Below are 15208 nucleotides of genomic sequence, written 5' to 3'. Positions count from 1 at the left end.
GTGTGGGCATAACACTTGTGGAAGGCTAGGATATTGAATTCCATTGAGACATCTGAAGCATTCAATGATAGCCTAACAAAGATGAATTTATATGAATGGTTCCAGTCATTTTAACTTAACAAATGAAGGAAAACGGAGCAAAGACAATGAAAATGAAGGCAATAAAAGAATAGATATTAGAGTTTCTACCTGACGCACTTGGTTGAGAATCCACTTGTAGCAAAATATAGAGAAATACAGAAAAGCTGGAAATGTTTTTAGAATAAAAAACACAACAGAGTGTCAGCAAAAGCAGGTAGAAAAGATTTTCAGTAGGCAGAATAATTATCCTAAAACCCCAACCTATTGGAAAATCTGTGCATGGTACAAATCAATAGGCAATTTAAAAACAAATCCCAATTTACCAGGATTATCATATTTACCTCTTACTCTATGTGTCCTATCCAAAGATAGATGCACTCTAATTTTTGTCCATACAATCTTCTTAAAGGGACACTTAACCCCTCATAAAAATCCTTAAAACTAATGTATTATTATGAATTAAAGTCAATTAACCACTGCTGTCTGTTTTATTTGTTCAGCTTACCCCAAAGTGTTGAAAAATATTGTTGTGAAGAAGAATGCTAAATAGGTGCTTTTTTTCTCCATTGCATGGTGCCATATTGTAACATACATTACACTGAGGCACAGCAGTCACATGCTCAATGCAGAGTCACATGACACACGGCATATTTCCCTATAATGTATATATAGAGGAATAATAGCTGCAGCACTCGCTCACTATTTTGCAGAGCCAGTGCTGCCGTTTATGCAGAAAATCTGTTACTGAAATTAATTTTTTTATTTTATCCTTTTGTATGTAAACAAGTTTAGTGTTTAAACTTTACCACTCCATAACGTTCCTTAGCTGTGTGAATGCACTGATCCAGGCAGGGTTATAAATCAATAAGCTGAGCTCCAGTCCAGAGAGGGAGGGAGGAAGAGAGGGAGGAGGGCTCCAGTCCGTGGAAGAAAACACTGTATTAATCATGCTGGATATATTTTTAACGATTTATTCAATACAATATTTAGTTTTATTTTCATACATCTACATTACTGTATATATGTAGTCTTCCACGGACTGGAGCCCCCTCCCTCTCTTCCCCCCTCTTCCTGTCTGGAGCGGGAGCTTATTGATTTATAACCCTGCCTGGATCCGTGCATTCACACAGCTAAGGAATGTTATGGAGTGGTAAAGTTTAAAAACTAAACTTTTTTACTTAAAAAATGATGTTAATAAAATATTCAATTTCAGTAACAGATTTTCTGAATAAACTGCAGCACTAGCTCTGCAAAATAGTGAGCGAGTGCTGCAGCTATTATTCCTCTATACATACATTATAGGGAAATATGATCTGTGTGTGTGTGTCATGTGACTCCTGTGTTGTTACAATATGGCGGCATACAGCCGCAACAAGCACTGGATAAGTATTCTAACAGAATACAGTTTTCTTTAAAATTTTGGGGTAAGCTGAACTTCCAGCATAAAGAACTGTACTCAGTTTTGTATTATTACTAAGTAGAAGTTAGTTTTAATGATTTTTAGTAGTCAGGTGTTTAATGTCCCTTTAATTAAACAGTGCTTGTAGGTATACCACTGGATATCTATATTTACTAAGTCAGTATACCAAAGCATGGCTGAAGCTACTGCACTCTAAAGCTCCCACTACAGATTGCTTACATAACACTACTACACATACTGCTACTGCATAAAGCTCTAGACATGTGCACACTCCTGAGCCTACTTCAGTATAGCTTCATGGAAAGTTTGAACCGAGGATACCAAGATAATTATGTACATTTGATAACAGAAGTACATTTGTAAATGCTAAATTTAATTTTGACTTCTATATCACTTTAATTAAAGCTTACATTCTGCAGTTCTAAATTATGCCACCTGGTGTACAATGACAACAATCATGTAGGGCATAGAGACCTAGCTTCATCCAATCACTCCCTCAACAGTAAACATGGCCACAGAGGTTTCAGTGCACAGCAGCTGCGTCTAACTTCTTGCTTCCTCCTAGAATAATAAGATTGTCCCTGCACATGCTCTTCTTTTGTGCGAGTATATTGTGTGTGAGGGGTTCTTGATATAGAGGTCTCCTACTTGACATAAGACTGTTGTGCATTAATACAATTGTATGCAATGTTCTCCCCAGGACCTTTTTAGCGTGTGCACCATACGGCTGATTTTACCGACCACCTGGCTACAATTTTAGCCAATAATAAGTACAAAATTAGCTAATATTAAAAATGTTAAATTTTTATTGCACAAATTATTATTAAATATATTTATGGTAAACCTGATCAGCCAATAAGCTTCTATCCCATGTACAAGCCTTACATAGGCATTTACACTTTTTCATGCAATACATATTTTTATATTTTGATAAATAACACTCTTCATATGGTATAAATGTAGGTTTAATGTCCATATTTTTATGTAGCAACACAAACTTGTGTTTGCATACCATTGTTCTACCCTCGTCTAGGTTTACTGGAGTTGTTTGTCTACAATAATAAAAGCAATACATAGCAAAAAGTTGTAATGATCCCTGATTGGTAAGACAGCTCTTTTACAAAAAGTACTAGAAGACAGGTTACAGCTACATGTGCTGCCGAAAGAATTAAAGGGACATAAACTTCTCTATATTTATAATGCAGTATATTTGCTAACCAAAAACTTCATACTTGCTACATTTTGAGATCTTTAAAGGGATACGAAAGTCAAAATCAAACTTCTACAGATCAGATAGAGTATGTACATTTGAGATACTTTTCAATTTACTTATATGATCAAATTTACATCATTGTCTTGATATCATTTGTTGAAAAACATACTCAGGTAGGCTCTGGAGCAGCAATGAACTACCGATACCTAGATTTTTATTGGTGGCTACAGACATATCCTCTTGTCATTAGCTCACCAGGCATGTTTTCTCTCCGAAGCCGACTTTAATTTTGTTTAAAACCTTTTGCTGGAGTTAAAAGCAATAGTGCAATACACAGTGCGTTAATTTTTGCAGTTTAAATGGACACACAACCCAATTTGTTTCTTTTATGATCCAGATATAGAGCTTGTGATTTTAAGAAACTTTCTAATTTATTCCTATCATTCCCAGGTGCTGAATCAAAAATGGGCCGGCTCCTAAACTTTACATTCCTGCTTTTTAAATAAAGATAGCAAGAGAATGAAGAAAAATGTATAATAGGAGTAAATTAGAAAGTTGCTTAAAATTGCATGTTCTATCTGAATCATGAAAGAAAAAAATGTAGGTTTTGTGTCCCTTTAAAAAAAAAAAGCAGCATAACAGAAGAAGTGGAGGTTAGTCAAAAAATAAACTATCAATATACATATTTTATCTCTCCTTAACTATATGTGAATACTATAGCAAGTTTTTAAATAAAACTATCCAATAACCTTTAAAATATGAACCAGTAAATACATGAATGAAAACACACTATGCCATACTATACTACTATACTGTATCTATATATTACTTGGTCTCATGCAAAGTCCGTTTTCTAAAGCGGAGAGGGGCTGATGATAGATCTTGATAGAGGTTATCTGTAATGACAGCATTTGCATTTTGCTCCGGGTCACTAATAACAGCCCTACAAAAAAAATAAAGAAAACAAAGCAATAATGATATTGCGCATATTCTACAAATTAACACAAAGTAAAAGCAGAGATTACATTTGTAATGCAGACATCTTACATTAAACACCTTGAGATGTTTATACAAAATGTTTTGTTATACATAATAACCAACATTAAAATATATTTAGACTATTTATTTTGCTCCTTTTTTGTGTAATTTAGCTCTGAAAATTAAGGAATTTCTAATACTCAGAACATGAAATGCAGCAGCTGCCTTCTCAAGGCTAACTCTGCTACAAATCTGTCCCTAATTGGCTTTACTTGATAATGACTGCAAATAAATGCATTTTATACTAACTTTATAACAGTGGCTCACTTGTTATCTGGTGACTTAAGCCCAGATTGGCTCCTCCAAATAAGGCAAATGGTGTGTGGGTTTGGCTATTGAAAAATAATTGCAGAAAAAAAAATGTTAATTTGTTTTAAAACGTTAAGACTTGGCTGATGTTATTCTTTAGCAGCACAACAGAAATGTATTGTAATTACAAGGTGTTTACTGTCACTTTAAGTGTGTTGTAGTAAGATGATGACAATGTAGAAAACAAATTCTATAAATTCAAAGGAACATAAAAGTATAAAACAAAAACAAACAACAAAGTTCTTGATTCAGAAAGAGCATACAATAAAAAAAATTGTGCTTCATCAAATTATCCATTTATCTTGCAATCCTTTGTGGAAATTTAGCTTGTTTTTATGAGAGCATACTGAGGTAGGCTAAAGAGTATATGACAGTAGCGTTATACATATATAATGTTATATACTGTATATTGTGCTCAAGACAGTCAGGTGCACCTTCCTGAGCCTACCTCAGTATGCTCTCTAGAAAGGTTTCAACAAAGAATACAGAGAAAAAGATAATACAAAGGTGTCAGGTCAGGAAAACTCCCTTCTTTAATGCTAGGACTCTTTGGCAGGAGTAAAATAACTATATGTAAAATAATAAGAACACATTTTTAATAAAGCTTTATATAGCACATAATACTTTCAATCAAACAGTTTATTCATATTCTTTAAAAATACATTGAAATACCATGTGCTGTGCAGTGGGTCTTCAATGATAGAATTATCAAATACAAATGACAAACCATTAACAATATTGCATGTATAAGAGGACATTTATAAAATAATATTTTTTATAAAAACAGAATTTATGTTTACCTGATAAATTACTTTCTCCAACGGTGTGTCCGGTCCACGGCGTCATCCTTACTTGTGGGATATTCTCTTCCCCAACAGGAAATGGCAAAGAGCCCAGCAAAGCTGGTCACATGATCCCTCCTAGGCTCCGCCTACCCCAGTCATTCGACCGACGTTAAGGAGGAATATTTGCATAGGAGAAACCATATGATACCGTGGTGACTGTAGTTAAAGAAAATAAAATATCAGACCTGATTAAAAAACCAGGGCGGGCCGTGGACCGGACACACCGTTGGAGAAAGTAATTTATCAGGTAAACATAAATTCTGTTTTCTCCAACATAGGTGTGTCCGGTCCACGGCGTCATCCTTACTTGTGGGAACCAATACCAAAGCTTTAGGACACGGATGAAGGGAGGGAGCAAATCAGGTCACCTAAATGGAAGGCACCACGGCTTGCAAAACCTTTCTCCCAAAAATAGCCTCAGAAGAAGCAAAAGTATCAAACTTGTAAAATTTGGTAAAAGTGTGCAGTGAAGACCAAGTCGCTGCCCTACATATCTGATCAACAGAAGCCTCGTTCTTGAAGGCCCATGTGGAAGCCACAGCCCTAGTGGAATGAGCTGTGATTCTTTCAGGAGGCTGCCGTCCGGCAGTCTCATAAGCCAATCTGATGATGCTTTTAATCCAAAAAGAGAGAGAGGTAGAAGTTGCTTTTTGACCTCTCCTTTTACCGGAATAAACAACAAACAAGGAAAATGTTTGTCTAAAATCCTTTGTAGCATCTAAATAGAATTTTAGAGCGCGAACAACATCCAAATTGTGCAACAAACGTTCCTTCTTCGAAACTGGTTTCGGACACAGAGAAGGTACGATAATCTCCTGGTTAATGTTTTTGTTAGAAACAACTTTTGGAAGAAAACCAGGTTTAGTACATAAAACCACCTTATCTGCATGGAACACCAGATAAGGAGGAGAACACTGCAGAGCAGATAATTCTGAAACTCTTCGAGCAGAAGAAATTGCAACCAAAAACAAAACTTTCCAAGATAATAACTTAATATCAACGGAATGTAAGGGTTCAAACGGAACCCCCTGAAGAACTGAAAGAACTAAGTTGAGACTCCAAGGAGGAGTCAAAGGTTTGTAAACAGGCTTGATTCTGACCAGAGCCTGAACAAAGGCTTGAACATCTGGCACAGCTGCCAGCTTTTTGTGAAGTAACACAGACAAGGCAGAAATCTGTCCCTTCAGGGAACTTGCAGATAATCCTTTTTCCAATCCTTCTTGAAGGAAGGATAGAATCTTAGGAATCTTAACCTTGTCCCAAGGGAATCCTTTAGATTCACACCAACAGATATATTTTTTCCAAATTTTGTGGTAAATCTTTCTAGTTACAGGCTTTCTGGCCTGAACAAGAGTATCGATAACAGAATCTGAGAACCCTCGCTTCGATAAGATCAAGCGTTCAATCTCCAAGCAGTCAGCTGGAGTGAGACCAGATTCGGATGTTCGAACGGACCCTGAACAAGAAGGTCTCGTCTCAAAGGTAGCTTCCATGGTGGAGCCAATGACATATTCACCAGATCTGCATACCAAGTCCTGCGTGGCCACGCAGGAGCTATCAAGATCACCGACGCCCTCTCCTGATTGATCCTGGCTACCAGCCTGGGGATGAGAGGAAACGGCGGGAACACATAAGCTAGTTTGAAGGTCCAAGGTGCTACTAGTGCATCCACTAGAGCCGCCTTGGGATCCCTGGATCTGGACCCGTAGCAAGGAACTTTGAAGTTCTGACGAGAGGCCATCAGATCCATGTCTGGAATGCCCCACAGTTGAGTGACTTGGGCAAAGATTTCCGGATGGAGTTCCCACTCCCCCGGATGCAATGTCTGACGACTCAGAAAATCCGCTTCCCAATTTTCCACTCCTGGGATGTGGATAGCAGACAGGTGGCAGGAGTGAGACTCCGCCCATAGAATGATTTTGGTCACTTCTTCCATCGCTAGGGAACTCCTTGTTCCCCCCTGATGGTTGATGTACGCAACAGTTGTCATGTTGTCTGATTGAAACCGTATGAACTTGGCCCTCGCTAGCTGAGGCCAAGCTTTGAGAGCATTGAATATCGCTCTCAGTTCCAGAATATTTATCGGTAGAAGAGATTCTTCCCGAGACCAAAGACCCTGAGCTTTCAGGGATCCCCAGACCGCGCCCCAGCCCATCAGACTGGCGTCGGTCGTGACAATGACCCACTCTGGTCTGCGGAAGGTCATCCCTTGTGACAGGTTGTCCAGGGACAGCCACCAACGGAGTGAGTCTCTGGTCCTCTGATTTACTTGTATCTTCGGAGACAAGTCTGTATAGTCCCCATTCCACTGACTGAGCATGCACAGTTGTAATGGTCTTAGATGAATGCGCGCAAAAGGAACTATGTCCATTGCCGCTACCATCAAACCTATCACTTCCATGCACTGCGCTATGGAAGGAAGAGGAACGGAATGAAGTATCCGACAAGAGTCTAGAAGTTTTGTTTTTCTGGCTTCTGTCAGAAAAATCCTCATTTCTAAGGAGTCTATTATTGTTCCCAAGAAGGGAACCCTTGTTGACGGAGATAGAGAACTCTTTTCCACGTTCACTTTCCATCCGTGAGATCTGAGAAAGGCCAGGACAATGTCCGTGTGAGCCTTTGCTTGAGGAAGGGACGACGCTTGAATCAGAATGTCGTCCAAGTAAGGTACTACGGCAATGCCCCTTGGTCTTAGCACAGCTAGAAGGGACCCTAGTACCTTTGTGAAAATCCTTGGAGCAGTGGCTAATCCGAAAGGAAGCGCCACGAACTGGTAATGCTTGTCCAGGAATGCGAACCTTAGGAACCGATGATGTTCCTTGTGGATAGGAATATGTAGATACGCATCCTTTAAATCCACCGTGGTCATGAATTGACCTTCCTGGATGGAAGGAAGAATTGTTCGAATGGTTTCCATCTTGAACGATGGAACCTTGAGAAACTTGTTTAAGATCTTGAGATCTAAGATTGGTCTGAACGTTCCCTCTTTTTTGGGAACTATGAACAGATTGGAGTAGAACCCCATCCCTTGTTCTCCTAATGGAACAGGATGAATCACTCCCATTTTTAACAGGTCTTCTACACAATGTAAGAATGCCTGTCTTTTTATGTGGTCTGAAGACAACTGAGACCTGTGGAACCTCCCCCTTGGGGGAAGCCCCTTGAACTCCAGAAAATAACCTTGGGAGACTATTTCTAGCGCCCAAGGATCCAGAACATTTCTTGCCCAAGCCTGAGCGAAGAGAGAGAGTCTGCCCCCCACCAGATCCGGTCCCGGATCGGGGGCCAACATTTCATGCTGTCTTGGTAGCAGTGGCAGGTTTCTTGGCCTGCTTTCCCTTGTTCCAGCCTTGCATTGGTCTCCAAGCTGGCTTGGCTTGAGAAGTATTACCCTCTTGCTTAGAGGACGTAGCACTTTGGGCTGGTCCGTTTCTACGAAAGGGACGAAAATTAGGTTTATTTTTGGCCTTGAAAGGCCGATCCTGAGGAAGGGCGTGGCCCTTACCCCCAGTGATATCAGAGATAATCTCTTTCAAGTCAGGGCCAAACAGCGTTTTCCCCTTGAAAGGAATGTTAAGTAGCTTGTTCTTGGAAGACGCATCAGCTGACCAAGATTTCAACCAAAGCGCTCTGCGCGCCACAATAGCAAACCCAGAATTCTTAGCCGCTAACCTAGCCAATTGCAAAGTGGCGTCTAAGGTGAAAGAATTAGCCAATTTGAGAGCATTGATTCTGTCCATAATCTCCTCATAAGGAGGAGAATCACTATCGACCGCCTTTACCAGCTCATCGAACCAGAAACACGCGGCTGTAGCGACAGGGACAATGCATGAAATTGGTTGTAGAAGGTAACCCTGCTGAACAAACATCTTTTTAAGTAAACCTTCTAATTTTTTATCCATAGGATCTTTGAAAGCACAACTATCTTCTATGGGTATAGTGGTGCGTTTGTTTAAGGTGGAAACCGCTCCCTCGACCTTGGGGACTGTCTGCCATAAGTCCTTTCTGGGGTCGACCATAGGAAACAATTTTTTAAATATGGGGGGAGGGACGAAAGGAATACCGGGCCTTTCCCATTCTTTATTTACAATGTCCGCCACCCGCTTGGGTATAGGAAAAGCTTCTGGGAGCCCCGGGACCTCTAGGAACTTGTCCATTTTACATAGTTTCTCTGGGATGACCAACTTGTCACAATCATCCAGAGTGGATAATACCTCCTTAAGCAGAATGCGGAGATGTTCCAACTTAAATTTAAACGTAATCACATCAGGTTCAGCTTGTTGAGAAATGTTCCCAGAATCAGTAATTTCTCCCTCAGACAAAACCTCCCTGGCCCCATCAGACTGGTTTAGGGGCCCTTCAGAACCATTATTATCAGCGTCGTCATGCTCTTCAGTATCTAAAACAGAGCAGTCGCGCTTACGCTGATAAGTGTTCATTTTGGCTAAAATGTTTTTGACAGAATTATCCATTACAGCCGTTAATTGTTGCATAGTAAGGAGTATTGGCGCGCTAGATGTACTAGGGGCCTCCTGAGTGGGCAAGACTCGTGTAGACGAAGGAGGGAATGATGCAGTACCATGCTTACTCCCCTCACTTGAGGAATCATCTTGGGCATCATTGTCATTGTCACATAAATCACATTTATTTAAATGAGAAGGAACTCTGGCTTCCCCACATTCAGAACACAGTCTATCTGGTAGTTCAGACATGTTAAACAGGCATAAACTTGATAACAAAGTACAAAAAACGTTTTAAAATAAAACCGTTACTGTCACTTTAAATTTTAAACTGAACACACTTTATTACTGCAATTGCGAAAAAATATGAAGGAATTGTTCAAAATTCACCAAAATTTCACCACAGTGTCTTAAAGCCTTAAAAGTATTGCACACCAAATTTGGAAGCTTTAACCCTTAAAATAACGGAACCGGAGCCGTTTTTAGCTTTAACCCCTTTACAGTCCCTGGTATCTGCTTTGCTGAGACCCAACCAAGCCCAAAGGGGAATACGATACCAAATGACGCCTTCAGAAAGTCTTTTCTAGGTATCAGAGCTCCTCACACATGCGACTGCATGTCATGCCTCTCAAAAACAAGTGCGCAACACCGGCGCGAAAATGAGGCTCTGCCTATGATTTGGGAAAGCCCCTAAAGAATAAGGTGTCTAAAACAGTGCCTGCCGATATAATCTTATCAAAATACCCAGATTAAATGATTCCTCAAGGCTAAATATGTGAATCGATTTAGCCCAGAAAAAGTCTACAGTCTTAATAAGCCCTTGTGAAGCCCTTATTTACTATCTTAATAAACATGGCTTACCGGATCCCATAGGGAAAATGACAGCTTCCAGCATTACATCGTCTTGTTAGAATGTGTCATACCTCAAGCAGCAAGAGACTGCTCACTGTTCCCCCAACTGAAGATAATTGCTCTCAACAGTCCTGTGTGGAACAGCCATGGATTTTAGTAACGGTTGCTAAAATCATTTTCCTCATACAAACAGAAATCTTCATCTCTTTTCTGTTTCTGAGTAAATAGTACATACCAGCACTATTTTAAAATAACAAACTCTTGATTGAATAATAAAAACTACAGTTAAACACTAAAAAACTCTAAGCCATCTCCGTGGAGATGTTGCCTGTACAACGGCAAAGAGAATGACTGGGGTAGGCGGAGCCTAGGAGGGATCATGTGACCAGCTTTGCTGGGCTCTTTGCCATTTCCTGTTGGGGAAGAGAATATCCCACAAGTAAGGATGACGCCGTGGACCGGACACACCTATGTTGGAGAAATGGCAGCTCCTGTACCGAAAAAAAAAACTTTTTTGTTGTATGCTTACGGGTTGTGACCCTTTGCAACAACAGAGATGTTTTGCATATCAGCCAATGAGATTTTATCATGTGACCAGTATTGCACAAGCATGACAAAATAAAAAGCAATAACAATTTTTTTTTCCTAAAGCAAAAATATTGCCAAATTCTTAAATAGTGTTATTTTATACATATTATATTGAATATCCCTCTAAGGTAAAGTTTAGTATACGTTTTCTTTATAGTTTAAAAGAAACAAAATAGAAGAAGCAGAAGGTGCTGTGATCTGAGATGTCATCGCAGAAAATGCAGCATGTTTGCAGAAAGGACACATTCAGAAACTGTTAGCACTTTTGCGTTGCAGCGCTGCTCCACGTCAGGTTGTTCTCTTAAAACAGCGTTGTGATCTGGCTGCACTGTGTAAGTTTTCCTTAAAGGGACAGTCTAGGCCAAAATAAACTTTCATGATTCAGATAGAGCATGTAATTTTAAACAATTTTCCAATTTACTTTTATCACCAATTTTGCTATGTTCTCTTGGTATTCTTAGTTGAAAGCTTAACCTAGGAGGTTCATATGCTAATTTCTTAGACCTTGAAGCCCACCTTATTCAGATTGCATTTTAACAGTTTTTCACCACTAGAGGGTGTTAGTTCACGTATTTCATATAGATAACACTGTACTCGTGCACGAGAAGTTATCTGGGAGCAGGCACTGATTGGCTAAACTGCAAGTCTGTCAAAAGAACTGAAAAAGGGGCAGTTTGCAGAGGCTTAGATACAAGATAATCACAGAGGTTTAAAAGTATATTATTATAAATGTGTTAGTTATGTAAAACTGGGAAATGGGTAATAAAGGGATTATCTATCTTTTGAAACAATAAAAATTCTGGTGTAGACTGTCCCTTTAACACAGGGCAGCCAGAGCAAAGCACTTTTTGAAGTAAACTGTCAAAGAAGCAGCACATTGATTAACTGGCACTCATGTTTTTTTCAACCCCACACCCCTAGCCTTTCCTGGTTTGCAAAGCTGCAACTTTTAAATGCAAGACGATCTTGTGAGCAATAAACCTTTTACTAAAAGTTTACTTTATAATTATGTGATGTTAGACCTTTTCAACTGCTGCAATATATTATAACACTATATTATCCAGTTAATCAACACATTGCAATTGAGCTAGTGTAACTGCTACATTTAAAATTGAATTTAATTTCAAAATCACTTGCAGAAAAAGATTCACTAAAGAAAATTTCATTGCAGACAGTCAAAAAAGATCTGCCTCTGGATGTACCTAGAAAGCTGGTCTATCATAACTTGTTCTACAACGGCTTGTTTTCTCCTCTCAGCAGCAAGGTCTTCCTGTATTTAAACATAAAAAAGGAAAAGGATACTTACATTTGTTAAATGTCTAGAAAATATAATTTCATATACATTTGCAGGGCTTTTTCTTTTGCCAATTCTATATTTGTCCCATATGTTTTGAAACATGCACATGATGAATTACAAATCTGAATATTAAGACATTGACATTTTAGTTCATGGTAGACTTCCTCTCCAAAATGACAAATAATATTCTGGAAAGCATAAAATGGCATACTTTCTGATTTATCATTTTACCATTGTGTAAAATTCAAAAATAAAATAAACAGGGGAGTTTTTTTCTATTATTATTATTATTAGAGAATGTTATGGTACTCATACTTGTTTTTAGATATTTCCTTTTGAAAATTACTACTGTATTTCATTTTTTTTTAAATGAAATCACATAAAAAAGTAATATTTTGTAAAGATTTACTCAAAATCCATATGCCAGAAAACTTTTTTAAAGATTAATACTTATGTGCTAATTTCTAAAAATTTAGAATCCTACAGTTTAAAATAAACTTGCTTCAAAAACACATTTATGGAGATAACAATTGGAAAACTTCCAATGATATGCTTTATATATAAAGAGTCACTACGACTTTCTAAGCTAATGAATTTATGTACTTAAATTAACCAGTTTTCTGTGTTCATATTGCTAAATAATGTGGTGCCCTATCTTAAAACATGGAAAAGACAACAGCTTATGAAGCATAACACTACGGATGTACTGTAAAAGTACCCAATGAAGGAGTGATTGCCCTAGAAGCTAACATGGACACAGAACAATTCATTTGGATGGTGGATGTTGGAAGTACCTAAATATTCTATAATCATTATTTCTTTGTAAAAAAACAAACAAATGAAAACTTACAGCCTCCAGTTTTCTGACACTGTGCTGTGCTGTGTACGGTTTACTGGTATAGCAGTGTTGCAGGTGCGCTTTTTCATCCAAAGCTGTCAAATCAGAAAAACTTCCTTCTTCAGTCCTAGGACTCTTTTGCTGCAGTAAAATTATTACATATTTAGAACACATTTTTAATAAACCATAAAATAGCACATGGCACTTTGCAATCAAACAATATACTCTTTTTTTTAAATAAATGTAAACGTCATGTACTGTAAAGAGGGTGTATGGTGACAAAATGATCAAATACCGATGACACAACAATTGTCTGTAAGTTTCCTTCTTGCATGGTCCTGCTCTTTCACTGTTGTATAAAGCAGAAACAAACAGCAGAAGACACAGAGAGTAACGCTGTAGCATGATATAGAATAAAAATGAACACAAGATGGCAGCAATATGGCTCCAGTTTCCTCTTTGGAGTCAATATCTCTCAAGTTGTTGAAATGGTTATCACAATGTCAGCAGAGAAAATATCCCCTCAGACCAAGCATTTGGGAGAAGAAAAGGGATTGATAAGCCTTTTAGCCAATACAGAATCTAACCCATGATTCTAATATAAGAGTACAAAACTTATATTCCCCTTCTGAAGCTTGAAATATTTTAGGAAGAAATCCATGGGTTGAGTATTAAATTCACACGTATATCAGTTTGCACTATAATGATGCTTCGCTCTTGAGCAGGATCACACGACATTTCACTCAGTTTCCAAATTTAAAACGTTTTGTGCTATTTCTTGAAGAGCATTGTTTAGGATGTGAGATTAAGGAATAATTTAAAAAAAATAATGAGGATGGAAGCTCACCTAGTTTTGTTTATATTATTTGTATTTGTAACAGTAAATTATTTAAAGGGATATGAAACCCAATATTCTTATAAAGCATGTGATTTTAAACAACTTTCTAATTTTTTTCTAATTTACTTTAGTATTAGTAATTTTCCTTGTATACTTAGGAGCTGGCCCATTTCTGCAGCAATATATGGCAGCAGTTTTGCAAGAATTTCCTGCCATGTACCAGCCTACCTAGGCATATCTTCAACAAAGGATAACATAGAACAAAGCAAATTTGATAATAGAAGTAAATTGGAAACTTTTTGTAAAATGGTATACTCTGTCTGAATCACAAAATAAAATTTTTGGATTTCATATTCCTTTAATTCACAATCAAAAGAGACATTAAAGCAAAACTGAACTTTCATGATTCAGATAGAATGTACAATTTTAAAAACTCTACTTTTGTTATCAAGTTTACATCTTTGTGGAAACTTAACTCCTTAAAATTAAAGAATACTGGGTAGGCTCAGGAGCGTGTACGAATATTCAGCAATATATGTCAGCAGTGTTTGTAGCAATGTTACATAAGCAACCTGTACAGGGAACCTTACCTGTATCAAACAGTGCTGATGGACAGCAGGGAACACACACAGCTTTGCCTCCCCTTACTTCTTACACACGCTGTTCTCATGTCTGCTATCCAAAAATAGATGCGCTCCCAACTTCTTTATTACAATGATAGTATTAAGCCTTAGCATTTCACATTGGATACTGTAAAATAATCCAATAACCACATATGGATAATGTAAATAACATTGCAGGAAACCCTGTCTTTATATTTTATGTCACCTTGCAAGCTCCTGCTGGCCTCTCCGTCCAAGAAGATTTTTTTTTCTCTTTTTCTAAGCAGCTATATAGGATTATCAGAATTATGTTGAATGTTTTATGGAAAGCTAAAGCAGCACTGATAGAGATTTACAAAGAGCTTGCAGTACAATTTCAATTGACTGTATCATCCATTTCTCAAGAGGTAAAAAAGTCCTGCACTAAGGGGGTGTCAGCATGCAGAAGTTTATGGGGGCTACATACAAGGTAAAAAGTATGTTTTTTTCAAAGCTTTTCAACTAAATGATTTATCATACATATGTGTTTTGTGGACACTTTTACAATATATAATGTAAAATGCTAAGATTTACTATCAAATAATATCTACAGCACTAGCTTGGAGTACTATGGAGTTTTACCATAGAGTAGCTGAAGCCACTGCACTCTAGAGCTCCCTCTAAAGGTTGCTTGGTCAGTGTAGAAGCTCATTCATAGCTCTCTCTAATTGGGTACAGCAACACTTTAATATACCATTAGCATAAAACAAGGTGGAGAGTAGCATGTCATTTATTCAAACCATTAACTCCATATTTACTGTAATGTTTTTACTGGATAGGACACGAAC

The 15208-nt window shown here is 37.9% G+C and overlaps 1 protein-coding gene across 1 annotated transcript in view; it reads right to left on the bottom strand.

The window, feature by feature from the left end:
• The window catches only part of CAPS2 (calcyphosine 2), a 314122-nt gene that overhangs the window by 241067 nt on the left and 57847 nt on the right, over nucleotides 1–15208 (bottom strand). Inside the window, exons 7-9 of the mRNA XM_053716776.1 lie at nucleotides 12954–13082; nucleotides 12009–12076; nucleotides 3544–3657 (exon numbers count right to left, since the gene is read on the bottom strand). Coding sequence (XP_053572751.1) covers nucleotides 3544–3657; nucleotides 12009–12076; nucleotides 12954–13082 — 311 coding nt within the window. The remainder of the gene's footprint in view (nucleotides 1–3543; nucleotides 3658–12008; nucleotides 12077–12953; nucleotides 13083–15208) is intronic.

The sequence above is a fragment of the Bombina bombina genome, chromosome 6 (assembly GCF_027579735.1).
Source record: "Bombina bombina isolate aBomBom1 chromosome 6, aBomBom1.pri, whole genome shotgun sequence".
Lineage (NCBI taxonomy): Eukaryota > Metazoa > Chordata > Amphibia > Anura > Bombinatoridae > Bombina > Bombina bombina.
Note: the sequence above shows the minus strand (reverse complement) of the source record. Positions and strands in the feature narration are given on the sequence as shown.